The sequence below is a fragment of the Lygodium microphyllum genome, chromosome 8 (assembly GCF_053477565.2).
Source record: "Lygodium microphyllum isolate KBCC chromosome 8, Lygodium_microphyllum_v1.1.10, whole genome shotgun sequence".
Classification (NCBI taxonomy): domain Eukaryota; kingdom Viridiplantae; phylum Streptophyta; class Polypodiopsida; order Schizaeales; family Lygodiaceae; genus Lygodium; species Lygodium microphyllum.
The window spans coordinates 127457758-127475071 of NC_141142.1; the positions used below are offsets into that span (position 1 = coordinate 127457758).

Sequence of the window (17314 nt, forward strand, 5' to 3'; positions counted from 1 at the left end):
TGTGGTAAAGATGTAGTGAATGGGAATGAATGATTTTGAAATGGAAATGATGATGTGGAGGGATGATGCACTTGCTTCATTTTGACTTGGAGAAATAAAACTTGAAGACCACTCTTTCTCGGTTCTCAACATAGGACATTCTGGAGACTAAGGTGGTGTGGAAGTGTTCGAAGCATTTTCCCTTTGATGTTCCTATTTTTGATGATGAGCTTTCCAATTGAGGGCCTAAGTTTCTTCACAGAGTACCTAGATTTGATACCATGCAAAGAAATACTCATCTACAAATAGCAAACACAATCATACGACACAACACAAACTGATAAAGAACATAGTTAGGGTTAGGGTAACTCAGAGACAATGAACACAAAAGTTAAATGAATCAATGGTGAATAAGTACAATGTCCAATGTAGCAAACACACTATGCAAAGTGAATAGTGACTCTCAAACTTGTGTCTTAAGGACCTAGGGAGAAAGTATGAGCTGAAGAGTGTGTTGTACTTTGGTGGATCTCAAAATGCAGCGGACAGCCTCTAGAAGTGTCTAGTAGGAGCAACTACAATCTTGAGGAGGTTGGATTAGTGTCAGATTGAGCAAATGGGAGCAGAAACAGCAAAATGTTGGTTGAGTGTTGACGTCACAGGCCAGTGAGATGACTGTAGACAACAAAACGCAGTCTGTCATGCAATGTAGGAGGCGACAACAAGAATCAACAAACACAGGTCTACTGATGACATCAGCAGCTGGCAGCAGCAATAGAAAGACCAAACACAGGTTGAAACAGAGTGTACAACAATAAGCACAGCAATCTAGGCAATGATAGTAGGCTGAAAATGGTCTGTAGTAGCAGGTGGGCCCTCCCTTAATGTAGAACACCAGTGGATAGAAGTTGGGATTGAGATGTCATGAGGACATGTATTTTTGAAATGTCACTTAACATGTGGATTAATTTTTAATCACATGGTTAAGTAAATGTTGCACATGTGAGGTGTAACTCGGGTTAAGAGTAAGGTTACGACATCGGGACCCGAGGAATTCAGGGGATATCAAAGGCAAAAGTTTCTATAAGTTATGCAACACAGGTACTTGGTGGTCCTTAGTGTCAGTTGTGGGTCTAGGTCATTCATTTTGCAATAAGTATCAATTGGTGATACTAGAGAAGTGTTTAATGGTACTTAACTCCAATCTGATGGTCAAAGATGGTGCAGAGATACTCGGAAATGGAAGCAATTGAATTATTAGCTAGTCAGATTTTTTTAAGGATATTGAAATAATTATTAGATTAATTTTCAATATTTAAAGACTGAAAATTAATATTTAATTATGGATAATGCTTGAAAAACCATTTGGAAAGGCAGTCACTTGTTCAAAATGCCCATGCAAGATTGACAAACATCATTAGAGATTGAAGAGAGGCATTTTTAGTGCATTTAGCCTGCAAGAGAGAGGAAGGACATGTGGTTGGTTTGATCTGTAGCAATTGGAGGGCCTTTTGAGGTAGCCAGGGGTAGGAAAAGACCAATCAACAGCAGCACAGCATCTACAAGCTATTAAGATAGGGCAACAACAATAAATGACTGATTTGCTTGAGCTCTTTACGAATAAAGTCTGAATTTTCTCTCTCCTCAGCATTCTCTCTCTCATCTCCCAACCTTTCTACAGCCTTGCTCCAAAGGTTATAGCATTGAGATTACCAAAGGCTAAGAAATTTCAGATTTCTCTACTATAAACCCTAATCTACAGCAAAAATTAGGGTTTAGCAATAGCTTCGGGAAGCATGTCAGAAATAAGAAGCTCCAAGACTTGGATTTAACAAGGCTGAAGCTATTTTCTGTCAATTTCAAGTGGAGGGACCAGCAAATCAATGAATTTGGGGCATTTTCCATCTCTATCAAAGCGAGTGAAGGCCAATTGATTGCCCGAATCAAGGGGCAAATCAGATTGAAGACTTGTTGGTTATTTTGGACAACAAGGGGAGTTGAAATACGGAAAGGGATTGGGAAAATCCCATTGGACATCAACTTCTTTTTCAATTAAGTTAAAGAAATACCCAAAGGAGCGCCAGTTTTGGGGCCAATAGATTGTTCATTGTCTAAGATTCTAAGTTAATTTGCATTTCTCAGTCTTATAATAAATGTTATTGTTGTAACTAGGTTGTTATCAGGAAATTACCACCCATCCTCGGAAGGAAGATTGGTTTCAGATATCCTCTATGAATGAGGTGTGGACAGTAGAGATAGACACCAGTAATATGCAAAATAGGATTAGGGCTAAGTGGTGGGTAGCCAATATATTTATAGAAGTGTGGATCCTCCCAAAATTAGGGTTTGGCTTATGGCATACACACACTGTTTAATGAAACTTTGGTTAATCACTTTATATGCATTATTTAGCTCAATAGGTGGTTGGTGTGGTGCATCATATAACCTCTTTGTGTAGGAGCGCCAGATCTCTAGGTCTCCTATGGTTGTGGGTTGGTGTTTCTCTCATAATCTGCACCATACTTTGCTACATCCATGCTAATGAGTAGATGGTACAAATCCTAGAACTGTGTTTGCTCGTATACTTGCATCCTAAGATGAGTGAGGATCCTCATCTATCTGTCGGCTTGCCTCTCCGTGATATGCCCTAGCCCTCTATGGGTTTGGATTTGTCTGTAGAGCTCTCCGCACTTATCATCATATCATTTGTTCTAGGGTAGTATCTTAGGCTTAGTATGTCCTATAATGTGTGTGGGGTATGCAAAGCTCTCGAGGGCAGTTGAATGTAGGATGGAGGTGAGTGGTGTCACTAGAGAAGCATTGTGCTCAAATTGATTGAGACCATCGTAAACATGGTGATTGTATACATCAGCTTACTGATGTGTGAGGTAAATAGTGTGTTGGGTATGTGTTGATTGGTGGTGCTTATATGCATTGTGAAGTGGCTATGGTGAGGGATAAGTAGGTATGGTTTGTGCCACTCGGATGGGGAGGAATAGTCAACTACATTGTCTCAATGGAGCCCAAGACATAATCCATTGTATTGGAGCTGATTGGATGGAAACAAGTTAGTGCTTTAGATCTTGGCCACTTCTTCAATCTGTTCTAGATAATGAGATGATGTCATGATCCTAACTCTAACAAGTGGTGACCATGTCGTGTGTTCTATCTGCTCCCATGTTAGTTGATATCCTTACATGTGCTTGATCCTTTGCCTTCGTCACTTGTAGCCTCTTGGATCCTCAAAGCCATATGTATCACATTGTCTACTTTGTGTCTTGATATTAAAGTGTCCCATGAGAAGAGTTATTCCTAACCCAAAGTAGTGTACAATGTCACTTAATAGGTCTAGTAAGGGTGACTCCATATTTGCTTCTTGATCTCCCCTTCTCTTGTTGTATTTCCCTATAAGCATAGGGTGATGTATAGAGAGAGAAGTATCTTGATCTTATTCTTATATATATATATATATAGAGAGAGAGAGAGAGAGACAGAGAGAGAGAGAGAGAGAGAGAGAGAGAGAGGGGGGGGGGGGGGGGGAAGGGACGTCCTATGGAGGCCCAAAGTGGATCTAAAGGACAAGGTCAAATGCATCATAGTTTATACATTTCACTTTGGGTACCAAAAGGCATATCGAGCTAGAATTTTTTTTAAAAAAACGGGACAAAAAGTAATCTACAAGATTATCCTCTCGTTATAGGATAGGGTGCAATCTATCAAGTGATCCACCAAGACACTCTTAGATGATCACTTCCTTTGTGCTTTGGATGTCAAGAACTCTGCAATGATGGCTCTATCTTGTCTATAGACCATCCAATTTCCTTGTTTTTGTGGTTCTTAGACTTTAGCTAGGTCTAGTCTCGTATTCTTGAGTTGAGTGGGTATAAGCTCATTTGCCATTCGTGTCTTAGTTTCTTGGAAGGATCTAGTTTGCTTCATTACCTCGATCTTTTCTTGTATTTTTGTGTATCATAAAACCATCTGCTTTCCTTTAACTACGATTGAGGGATCTTCAATGTTAATCAAGGGAATGACTCTACACACTTTCTTTGTATAATTTTTTTAATTGGAACAAAAATGTATTTTTCTATCTCTTCATCCTCTAGGACTCCATCTTATCCCATCCATCTAAGCCCCCCTAGTTTGATTTCTTTAGCAATCCATTCTTGTTGTTTTTCTCTAATCTTTGTTATGACTTCCTTTACTAGAATTTCTTTTTGTGGTTCCAATTGCTATTGTTGTGACAAAGAGTGCAAGGATTGAGACATACATTGCTTTCTCACAGTAGAGAGGCAGAGAGAGAGAGAGTGCAGAGTAGAGGGGAGAGTGAGCAAAACTTGTGGGTACAATGACGAGTGTACCTCTTTAGGTTTTTAGATAGATATATATATGAAAGTACAAATGTGCTAAGGGTGTGCTCACACCCGTGCATATATAAAAGGCACAAGGGCCCTTTATTCCCAACAACCTCCCACCTAAAGGCAATGTTCCTTAAGAGGAGAAAAGAATTAGCTAAGTCCAGGTATGTACAAAGTTGAAATACATATATCTATCCAGCTCCCATCATCTGGCAGCAATGAGCAAACCGCTTTGCTAGAAGACCTTCATGAGAAGGTCTGGAGGATTATCATCTATATGCACTTTGACAAGCTCAATGCTCTTGCTGTCAAGTACATCTCTAATGAAGTGATACTTCACTTGTATGTCCTGCGTCTTTGCATGAAAGACAGGATTTTGTGCTAGTATGATAGCACTCTGTCTATCACAATGGAGAATAGATAACTTTGTAATGCCAAGCTCTCCCACTAGATGTGAAAGCCATAAAGCCTCCTTGCATGCATTAGTGGCAGCCACATACTCTTTCTCTGTAGTAGACAATGCAACGCACATTTGTAGCTTGAATATCCAAGAGGTTGCTCCTCCTGTAAAGGTAAACATATACCCAGAAGTGGACTTTCTGCAATCCGTATGACCAACTTAGTCTGCATTCGTAAAGCCAACGACAGATGCCTTTTGCTTTCCAAAGCAAATGTACAAATCCTTTGTGCCTTTGAGGTATCTCATAATACATTTCACTGCTTCCCAATACTTTTTACCAGGGTTTACCATGTATCTGCTAACCACTCCAACTGCAAAGGCAATGTCAGGACGTGTAGCAACCATAGCATACATAAAATCACCAACAGCTGAAGCATATGGTATCTTGGCCATTTCAGCTTTCTCATCATCAGATGTAGGGCTGTCCTCTGCACTGAGTTTCACATATGGAGGCAATGGAACCCCAATTGTTTTCCCCCTCTCCATATTGAAACACTGTAAAACCTTGGAGATGTACTCCTGCTGAGATAGATAGAGTAATCCTTTTGACCTATCTCTGAGTATTCGCATGCCAAGAATGTGATTTGCATCACCAAGATCCTTCATGTCAAAGCTGCCATGAAGACTTTGCTCCAGTGAGTCCAAGGCATGAGTATCCCTGCTAGCAATTAGTATGTCATCAACATACATAACCAATATAATCAGGCTACCATTTGCTGCCTTCTTGGTGTACAAGTAGTGATCCACTTGACTTCTATGAAAACCTTGAGATTGCATAAATGTATCAAACTTATGATACCATTCTCTTGGTGCTTGTTTTAGCCCATACAAACTCCTTTTGAGTTTACATATCATCTTTTCTTTTCCTTTTTTCATAAACCCTTCAGGCTCCTGCATATCTATGTCTTCATGCAGATCACCATGTAAGAATGCAGTCTTTACATCCATCTGTATGAGCTCCATATCTTCAGTTGCAACCAAGACCAAAATGATTCTCAATGTAGTTATCTTGACTACATGAGAGAAGATCTCATCAAAGTCAACTCCATGTTCTTGCTTGTACCCCTTCGCAACTAATCTTGCTTTGTTCTTTGGCGAGGAACCAAAAGTAACCTTCATCTTGTAAACCCATTTGCATGGAAGGGTTTTTTGCCCTTTAGACAACTACGCCAAGTCCCAACTGTCATTTTTCTCAAGAGATTTCATCTCCGACAACATGGCTTTATACCATTTCTTGCTGTTCTGTTTGTCCATTGCTTCCTTGAAGCAAGGCGGTGTCAGAGGGGTTTTTGTCGGAAGGTCGTATCCACCAGCGATCAGAGGTAGAAGGAAGTAGAGATAAGAGATGGAAGAGAAGATAAAGAATACACGAGAGGTAAACACAATAATGACAAAGCACAATGAATCAAATCAATATGTATTGACAGAACTTGAAATCCTTTGTCTGGCACTACTCAGAAGCACTCTCTAGGCATTAGATCTCCTAGAGCTTCTCTCGTAGAACAAAAACGTGGATGAGAAATAACAGCTCATTCTCTGCTGCTTGGAACCCAAATCTGATGGCTTCATTGGCTCCGGAAGGGGGGTAAAACTTTAGGACACCTGAGCACGGATCTCCCAGATCACTCCTCCTTCCTCTTCCAGTTCAAACTGTAGTTTTTAGCCTGTTAACAGCTTTCACGACACGCACGATTTCGTCAATTTATCTTTTTTATGAAAATCCCATAATTGGCTGAAAAAGCCACTTGCTTTTTGCAGGCCATCCTAATCTAGAAGCTTTTTTAACTTTTTCGAGTTTTTTAAACAATAAATAATATAAAAAATAGACTAAAATTATTCAAAAATCTAGTATTTTTAGATAATCCATGCCACTCACACTAGTACTAATGACTAAGATCACATTGACTCTCTTGATCAATAAGAAAGTCAGATGATGATGCATTTTAGAGGTTTTCACACCATGTCCGCGGAGTGGCACGTCAACGGTTCACCATAGTCTGTCAACATGACATAATCAGCCACATTGTTTGCACAAGGAGCAAATCTATCAGGTTGTCTAGTGGCCCTAGAACATCTCCTAACCCAGTGATCATTGTTTGTTGGTTGTTCCTGCAAATTTCTATTTTCAGCTTGCTATCTTGGCATTTCAGCCTGTAAATCAGCATTAACAGCTTGTTGTCCTGGCTGTTTGTGCCCATCCAGTGGCTCATTATTATGGGCAATAGCTGGCCGATCATTTCTAGCATTATTTTCTACATTTGCAAGCTCATTTACAGCAGGTATTTGCTGCTGTACAACGGGCATATTTTGCTGTCCAAAAGGTATTTCTTCCCGGAATACAACCATACGGACCTCCTCAGTCTTTTCGGGTTGTTTATGCGTGCGATCTTCCTGGAAGAGAACATCATTGTTGCGTATTATTTTCCTTTTCTCGGGATCCCATAATCTATATTCCATTTCTCCTTTATCATCATATCCCAAGAAAATAGATTTACAGGACTTTGGCTCAAGTTTGCTACATTTTTCCTTACGCATGTGCACAAATTCTTCGCAATCAAACATTTTCAAGTGTGCATATGAAGGTGGCTTGCCCGACCACGTTTCTTGGGGAACTTCCTCCCCAAAGACCTGTTTGGTGACTGATCAATCAAGTGTACGGCTGTCATAACTGCCTCTGTCAAAAAACCATGGGGTAATGCAGCATGAGACAGCATCATACGGACCTTATCCTGTATGGTCCGATTCATACGCTCTGCAACTCCATTTTGGGGTGGATTATGAGGGGCAGTGAGCCCCCCTTTTATCCGTTTGTTGTCACAAAATGCCTGAAAGGCCTTGGACACATATTTTCCACCATTGTCAGAACCAAGACACTTAAGTGTCTTATCAGTCTGATTCTCAACCAAATGCCAAGAATTTTTTAAACTTGTCAACCACTTCATCCTTGCTACGAATAGGGTAAACCCATACCTTTTGTGTAGCATCATCGACAAAGGTGACAAAATATTTCTTTCCCCTTAAAGATAACCCTGGCATCTGACATAATTAGAATGTACTAACTCTAGAGGAGAAGATTTCAGCAAAAGAGACTTTTTATGAGACGTCTGTGCATGTTTACCATAAACACAATGATCATAATGCTCAAAATCAGCATAATGAAGACATGGCAAGTAACCCAAACGAGAAAGCACTTTCATTCTAGTTTGACTCATGTGTCCCAACCGGCCATGCTACAAAGAAACACTTGGCTGCTCGGTCACGGCAACAACACGATCACTCACACTAGATACATGGAGAGGATACAAGGTACCACTTTTACAACCTCTGGCACTCACTCTAGATCCCTTACAAATCTTCCATTTCCCATGTCCAAAGGTGGTATGTAATCCATCGTCATTTAGCTGCCTTGTGCTAATCAAGCTCTTCTTGAGTTGAGGTACATGCCATACATGTTGAAGTGTGAAGACAGAACCATGCTGAAACTGCAATTGCACACTGCCAATACCTGTAATGTCACATGCATAGTTGTTCCCAAGATGGACAACACCATGTCGACCCCTTGTATAGTCAAAAAACCACTCACGATGAGGGGTGATATGAAAGAAAGCACTTGAATCTAAATTCCAAGTGTGTATGCCATCATCCATATCTGCGAGTAAAGCATGTGTACTAAAGTGTGAAGAGACCAAGAGTACGTCATTCCCACTGTCACTGTCATAAGTGACTACATTCACCTCTTCAATTTTGACACTGCTCTTCTTAGGCTGACTCTCTTTCTTCTCTTCCTTGCTATCATCTGTCTTCTTGCCCTTTCCTTTCTCTTTTTTTCATTTGTAGCAGTTACGTTTAAAGTGACATTTTTTGCCACAATGATGGCATTCAACATCTTTGCCACATGATTTACTGCATCCCTTGCTATCAGATTTGCCTTTCTGCTGTGATCTGTCTCTAGTATGTAAAGCATTGGAAGGCTTACTGGATGCATTGTTCTATTGATTCATTTCTTCCACGAGTAGAGCACTCTATACATCAGCATACAAAAGAATCACATTAGAATTGCTCATAGTAGTCCTGAATGTATCCCAACTCTCTAGCAGAGTGCAAAGCAAGAATGTAGCCTTAAATTCTTTATCAATCAAGAACTTCAAGGCAACCGGCTGGCTGAAAATGGAGTTAAAACTCACTCAAGTGAGTAGACATTGGTGTACCCTCTTTCATATGCAAATCCATAAGCTTTTTTAGCCAATACACTTTGCTTGCGGCACTCTTCTGTGCATACAATTCTTCCAGTCGAGTTCAAATGGCATAGGCAAAATCCAAACCTTCAATGTTAAACAACAAGGCATCAGCAATTGATAGCTCGATGGTTGAGCATGCAAGCTCATTTTACTCATCCCAATCTTCCTGTTCCACATCTGCGGGCTTTGCCCCTTTGGTCTTAATCGGCTTAGTCTACTTCTTCTGCAATAGGATATTATAGCACTGTTTTTGCCAGATTGCAAAGTTATGTGTTCCTTCAAGCTTCTTAATGTGCATGAGATTACTGGTGTCACTGCTGCCAGCCATAATTTTCAGCCCAAATGTGACCAATTTTTTTAGCAAATGCAGGCCCAAACTGCACACAAGTGACCAGGGTACAAACAAGTACCAACCAGCAATAAATAACCACGTAGAAGCAGAAATTTCAGATCTGCGGATAAATTTTCAGAAGCACTAAACCTTGTGCTACAGAACTCCACAACTGATTACAGCTGTTTCAAGGGCAAATACATCACATTACATGATAAGTCCCAAATTTTAGTTGTAATTTCTGTTGTATATGTACCCACGGGCACAAAATTTGATATGCACAGTCGAAAGCCCCAAAATTTTTGTGCTCAAAGCATCAACCATACATCTACACTGTTTCTGACATGCATAGAATAGACCAATTTTGCCAAAATAGAGCAATTTCAGCAAAACCCCCAAAATTTTCCAAGTGCTAGATGTCCAAATTGCATAGAATTAAACCTGTATGTATATAAAATGACCAAATGGCGCACAAATTTCACCCAAACAACAAAAGCCCCAAATTGCACGGGGTCCAATGTGCATATACATGAAAAGCCTCAAATGTTGGAGGCAAAATGCCACAAATTCCTGCAATTTTTGAGACAAATGGTCTTGCTCTGCAACACAATCCTCAAATCCGAGTAAAGCCCCAAATTTTCGGGCCAAGATTGCACAAATCTGAAAACAGTGCTTCCACGTGTGAAACCCCGTTAGAGGGAAAAGGGAATAAAAGAGATTAAAAAAAAAAAAACTTGATTTTTTGAAAAAATGTGACACGGAGGGGGGGTGCGTTGACCCACCGGCTTGGGTCGTGCTGGCGTCTCCTTGTCACGCGTTGGACCGTCTCGTCACGCGTGCTGCAGATGCCGTCTGTTAGTCATGGCTAGTCGTCGCACCGTCTCGTCATGCGTGAGCGTTTGTTGCACATCTCCAGCCCCGTCACACAGCCATCCAGCAGTCCGTTGTGACCTGGTCGCCTACAGCGCTTGCCCTCTCACCCTCAATGGACCTGTCGTCTACTGCCCGTCAGATGCTGGTCACGCTTGCTTGCTATCATCACTCGTCTACAGAAAACTTGACCGCTGGTCCAGCTGCCTCCGTCAAGCATTGGACTGCTGACTCTAACATGCACCTGTTGCTAAGTCTACACACGCCTGTCGACTGTCTTGAGACGCGTGTACACCTGAGTTGTCTCTTGCTTGCTTTGATACCAGTTTGTTGTGACAGAGAGCGCGAGGATCAAGACACACAATGCTTTCTCACAACAGAGAGACAAAGAGAGAGAGAGTGCAAATAGAGAGGAGAGTGAGCACGACTTGTGGGTACAATGATGAGTGTACCTCTTTAGGTTTTTAGATAGATATATATATATATATATGAAAGTACAAATGTGCTAAGGGTGTGTTCACACCCGTGCACATATAAAAGGCACGAGGGCCCTTTATTCCCAACAGCTATGCCTAATGGATGATCTCATCTTTAGCTTTCTTTTGCTGGTTTTTTTTTTTCCGAGTTTTTGAACCTTCTCCTTTGTTTTTGTCAGCTCCTTTTTTAACATTCTGTTTTTTTGTAGCGGGGTGACCATATCTAGTAGGTACCACACATGAGGGAAAGGCCCAATGGTAGGCTTTGACAAGGGTGAGGCTAGCACCTTGGAGAAGCTTTTGATTTGGTTGCCATGTTTGCCTGTCAATGGAAATAGGCTCAAAATTGAGGGGTTCTTATTTCTGCGCAATCTTAGCCATCATGTGGCAAGGGCTGCCTTAACTTAAGGCGATTGGATTGGAGGACATGCACATGGCTGATTATGTAGGGAGAGAGAGACTCTTATTGCCATTGTAACAAGATGAGGCTGTTGTGATGGGACACAATAGGACAAGGCTGGTGTTATAGGATGGGGTTGTAGTGACAAACTCCTGTTGTGGTGGTTGTGATGGACGGGATCTTGTGATAGATACCTGTTGGGAGAGTGTAAGAAAGAAAGACGTATTTATGTCTCCAAAAAGCCAAAATGGCATTTGAGACAAAGAAATGAGTACATCTAACCATTGCATCTCAACTTGAGAACAACAATGAAAACGCAAATGATCAACTGTGAAAACTACAAGTATAGGCTACCATCATGTACAAAATGATTTCTTGATGATCCTTTAGTTGATGTATAGGATCCCACCATGATAGCATCCATTGAGCTAGCTTTGCATTAGGCGTTGAAAGATCAATCGGGCTTGTGTAGTACCTCGGTCCTCTAGTAGCTATCTTGTGTTGCAACTTTGTTTGTTCCTTATGACACTCATCATCATACCAACTGTTTTGTGGGGCAACACTTCACGGTGGGATGGAAGAAGCCACGATACGAGGGAAGGCATCTTTCTTGCAAAAACTTGTATCTAGTGTATCTAGAAATTGGAGTGGCAAATGAACTCTTGGTGCAACTGCTTGTCATTGTAAAACTCAAATATGCATGATTCATTGCTAAACCGATAGGTCTGCCTAAAAGGGTAAAGTCAATGATATTTGGCAACAAAGAGGGTGACCCCATCAAATAGTCAACTGTACTCGAACCCACCTTGGGGTTCCAACGTGTGAGGCCTCCTAAACTTTTGTGACATGTTGTTAAAGGTGACCATCTTATGTGCACTCAATGCGATGAAATGTTTGCCACACTATTATTTCCTCAATGTCCCAGCGATGCTTTGCACGTTCATATCCTTTAAGACAATCTCTCGATACATGGCATCACTTGTGCCATACATCACTATTTGAGTAGTATTTGTGCGTGCATTAAAATCTCCGATAGCAATATGCCATCCATGGTGGCAAACTCTAAAAATCCTCATATAGTGGCATGTAAGGGGACTTCTTTGTTGCATCTCTTGATGGTGCATACCTAGCATTGGTTGGTGGAAAATAGCAAACTACTATGTACAACTCTCTGAGTCCATTTTTGCATACTTTGATCCATAGGTATTGTGCCTCAGTACCTCTATATACTACATGTATTCGATCATGGATCTCCTCCCTAAGTAATATTGCTACTCCTCTAGATCCTCTAGTGCTGCTGCTATGTGTGGCTGAAGTATTTATTTATATCTACAAAAGGACTAAGGCAAAACTGGGTACATTTGGAATTCAGGGAACTATCATGTTTCCCAAGTAGAATAAAGGAACCATAATCTAAGAGGAAACATGTAGCTAGGAAACAACAAATAATTGGAAGGACTAATGATACCAGGGATTTGATACAATGTGGAACTGGTATGACATGCTGTGGGGGGACAAAAGGAGGAATGGTATCATCCCATAATATTTCTCATGGATCTATCCAATACGAGCTGAAGTGTTGAGGTAGGGCTACTCAATGGCATGCCAATATCATCCTTCAGTGGTGCCTCAAGCAGGAACATGGATTGGCGTGCTGTTAGGGGCATGTTTGCATCTCTTGGTGGCTGTGTAAGGCGACTCCCCCTGATGGAACCATAGGTTGATATGGTATACTTACACTCTCTCACATATACACAAACATCTAAATAATGGAGTAGTTCTCACATGTTTGGACTATTGATGCACCTCAGTGGAGTAAATAGATTATTATTGTAATGTTCTATTTTAAAACTCATTGGGGGCTAGAATATAATGATTTCTAAGGTCTTTATGTTTAACAGAGCTATACTTCTAACTATACACTTAACTTCAACAACAGGCATTCTTGCTTTTAACTCCTTGTTATTATCATTATGAGCTGTTAAATCTAAAGTTTCAAGCCTTAAATATTTTTTGGACTGAAGGATTATTCCATCAAATGCAGGATGTCTTTGGTGCTGAAAGAAGAAAAGCAAAGATGCTTAACTTCTCTATTGCCTATGGAAAAACAGCAAAAGGCTTGGCAAAGGACTGGAAGGTATCTGACCAAAAAATGGTCATGTTTTTTCACAGCTTTATTAGGTTGCAAAGAATTTGTTTTTAACCTTCACATCAGTAACACTCTAATATTTATGTGTGTCTTTCTGCTCTTTGTGCCAATAAATGGTTTATTGAAATTTGGTATGTAGTAGCAAGAATGTAGGCTAGATTGTCTTTTCTGTCTGCAATGCTCGCTGAGCTCCTATCCTTCAGGATATAAAAATAGCACAAAATGCTGGATGTATACCCATAAGGTGAACCATCTCTTGCTGAATGTCCCAAAGAGGGTGGTCTGAATCTGCTTGCACAGTTTTGAAAATGTGAATCATATGCAACCAAATGTTCATCAAGTTGGCAAATGTACTACTGCCCCCTTCAGAGGACCTGCCTGGACACATACAGCAGCTCTTTTGCTTGATGCACATAACGTTCATCTGAAGTTGGTATGGATGCTTGCTTGAGTACTGAGTTTTATACTTTTTGGACAACCGTGGATACATGTAAGGGTATGTTTATGGAAGCAATACTTCAGGTCATTTGTGTTACATGTCAGTGTATTTTGTTTGTTATGCAGAGTGCAGGGCACTGAATCCATATTTGTTTACTATGAATGCTGTCTCATGCTTAAGATGTTTCATGATTGTGGATCTCTTGGGATGGCTGTGGGCATAAGTCTTACGAAGCAGCCATGGTGATGGGTATAAGTCTTGTGAAGCAGCCATTATGGGTGATCAAGGCATCTAGTGGAGCATAATGTTTACGAAAGCATTATATTGTGGTGTGTGGGTGCTTGGTATTCTCTTTGGTTCTTGAAGAACAAGCAAGAGACCAGAGTTACAGGAATGCGACACCTTTAGCATATGAGGTTTCTTTGCTCAGGGACCATTGCTATGCTTTTTGGAATGTACTTGAGGATATTGCTTCCATTTGTTTTATTGGCAGACACATGTTTGCACAGAATATGGCTTTGGGAATTGAGAACTGTTTAGGAGGACACAACAAGTGCTGCAGCAGTCAATAGTGCAGCCCCAGATTCCACTTCCTGCCTTAACCAATGTTTGGCACTCTAGAGGTTTAGACTGCCAAAAGCAAGCTTTTCCAGGTTCACTTGAGGCTAAAGTCACACACGCATAACACAGAATTTCAGGACTTTCCAGTCTGACTGGATGAACCTATTGTCATTAACAACATTACAAGCTTTTCAAGGTTCACACAAGACTAAAGATGCACACACATAGCACTGAGTTTCAGGACTTTCTATTGTAACTGGAGGAATCTATTTTGTGAACGACATTAAATGACAATTCAGGTTTCTAATGCATAGAATGGTGGGCTTTAGATGCTTTCTTCATGATGATGCATTATGATGAAAATATTTGGGATGGTCTTAGTTCCGGGTTTGTCTATCTGCTCTGGAGTCTCAACCCATCAAGGCGCCCCCACTCAGTGTTACATCACCAGTATAAACTGACTGCTGATTGTAATATTTACTAGCACTAATCCTGAGCGATGAGCCTCCCCAATAATCAACAAACTCCTGATTTCGTTTACAGACATCAAAGAGAGATTCCACTCTGTCAAATACTTTCAAAATAAGAATGTATAGGGTTGCTTGTGTTTGTGTTTTGCTTTCTTTTCTGGAATGGTTGCTGCATAGAATGGCCTACTCTAAGGCTTAACTACTTCATGGTGTAGGTCAGCTTGGATGAAGCCCAAAAAACAGTGGAACTTTGGTACAGAGACAGGCGTGAGGTGCGTTCGTGGCAAGAAAAACAAAAAATGAATGCTCGAACAGAGCATTGTGTTTACACACTATTGGGCCGTGCTCGACATTTTCCTGACCTGAGGACTGCCAATAAGTATATGCGAGGGCATATTGATCGTGCTGCAATAAACACCCCTGTTCAGGTTTTTGTTTTGTACAATAGTTTGTGATTACTACTGTCTCTGTATATCCTTCATCTAGTGGTTCTTTATTTGATCCATTGTACTGTTTCTCAGGGTGTATTCTTTGGTTAAGAGGCTGATGCTATGACTGATGGATGTCTTGTTATAACTTGTGTGCCTCAGGGAAGTGCTGCTGATGTTGCCATGCTAGCGATGCTTGAAATTACTCGCAATGCTGAACTAAAAGATCTAGGTTGGAAGCTGCTGCTTCAGGTATATGCGTTGGCTTAGAAGTTAGGAGATACATAATCTACTCTGGAATTTTTTTTGTTTTTCCTAGTTTTTCTTAAGGTTTTCTCATGCTTGTTTTTTGAAGGTACATGATGAAATGATCCTTGAAGGACCAACAGAAAGTGCAGATATTGCCAAAGCTTTGGTTGTGCAAGCAATGTCTCACCCATTTCAAGGCAAAAACATCCTTAATGTGGAGCTAGCTGTGGATGCCAAATATGCAAGCAGCTGGTATGCTGCGAAATAGGTTGCAACTGGGGATACAAGTGAACTCTCTGTAAATGCAATGCTCGACTATGTACAGAGTACTGTACATATGATGCCCTCTAAAGTGCAAATTCCTCATTGGAGTGTCCCATTTTTTTGCATTCAAAGATTTTACAACACAAGCTCTTGTAGCAAACTCTAGGGTGCCTTTGGACCTGCTCCTATCATACAAGAGATCCAACCTTTCATGGTCACTCTCTCCAGCATCCTTGCCAAAAGTGTGGCATTCTAGAATGTCATGGATATGTAGAGGTGAGGGATGAATTCAAGATCTCTAGAGCTGTCTTGAAGTACATATTATATCTCTCATACTATGTACAAAATCTGCTACTCAGATCCAAATAGAGCAAAGAGTCTAATGGTGGGAGTTTTTGGGGGGCAGGAGGTAAAAATCATCTAATCATTTATGGCATGCCTATATTGCCTTAGTGTTCTGTGTTGAGGTTTTCTTGTTAAGACAATTGAAATAATAAGAAGCTCATTTATCCTTCTACAGACATGCAGTGTTGTTTTATACGGAGGATTTGTGTGCGTGTGTGTGGGTTTAGTCGCACTGAGTTTTTAATCCTCCTCCATCACCTACCCCTAGGGTGCAAGGCAGTAAAGCTTGTGGAATTCATCATGAACTCACCATGCCATATCATCCACAACAAAACGGAGTCACTGAATGGAAGAATTGTACTCTTAAATGCAACAAGAGCTATGCTCTCTATGACCCGTCTTGGCAAAGAAAATTGGGAAGGAATTGCTACAAACAGGTTGTACTCTACCTCTCTCCACGACCACACCCCCTATGAATTGTGGTTTAGCACCCACTTGGCTTATCACATCTAAAGATATTTGGATGCACAACCTTTCTAACTAACATTGACCACAAATCAAAATTTTCACCTACCTTGGGGATGAGGGCTAGACTTGACATTGAGATGAACCCAAAGACTTTCTCAATGGACTTGGCATCATTGCCCAAGCCATATTGAGAGTCAAGCTCGTGGAAGGAGTATTTATATCAAGTTCGCAATATGTAAGTAGAGAATATGGTTTTGAGAGACTCACTTGCCAAAGTGCTTACGTGTTTGGCAGAACTAGATGAAAAGCAACTACAACCAATAAAAATATTGAAGATAAAAGCCAAGGAAATAACCGCCAAGAGGAAGTGTTAGACATTGAAACAAGAAAGGAGGCACATCAACATGTATAAATGAAAATTGAAGCAAGAAGGCAAATCAACAAGGTGTTATAAATACCACCTTTTGAATAGTTAGTGAGGCTCTATTGCAAAAAAAATTGCATTTCATGCGCACACAGGAGGCTTTTAGTATAGTACATTGAAGCAAGAAAGGAGGTATATCAACAAGCGCAAAAGAAAATCAAAGAAAGAAACGAGGTAGGTCGAGGTGTGATAAATACCATCTTTTGAATAGTTAATGAAGCTCTATTGCAAAAGAAGATGGCATTTTATGCACATATAGTAGGTCTCCTCAAGGGATGGCACGAAGAAATATAAGAGAAACTAGTTAATGAGAGTGCTAAGGAGGCTTAGAGACGTACAAATTAGAGACCAAATATTGAAAGAAAAAGGGTTCAAATGGATGATACCATGGCAAGTCATCAAGCA

General features: G+C 40.6%; 1 protein-coding gene across 1 annotated transcript in view; it reads left to right on the plus strand.

The window, feature by feature from the left end:
- LOC148032836 (DNA polymerase I B, chloroplastic/mitochondrial-like) overlaps window positions 1–16189 on the plus strand; it is a 91301-nt gene extending 75112 nt beyond the window's left edge. The window contains exons 9-12 of the mRNA XM_087683509.1: window positions 13157–13249; window positions 14947–15159; window positions 15322–15411; window positions 15515–16189. Coding sequence (XP_087539635.1) covers window positions 13157–13249; window positions 14947–15159; window positions 15322–15411; window positions 15515–15676 — 558 coding nt within the window. The 3' untranslated portion in view covers window positions 15677–16189. The remainder of the gene's footprint in view (window positions 1–13156; window positions 13250–14946; window positions 15160–15321; window positions 15412–15514) is intronic.
- The last annotated feature ends 1125 nt before the right edge of the window (window positions 16190–17314 follow it).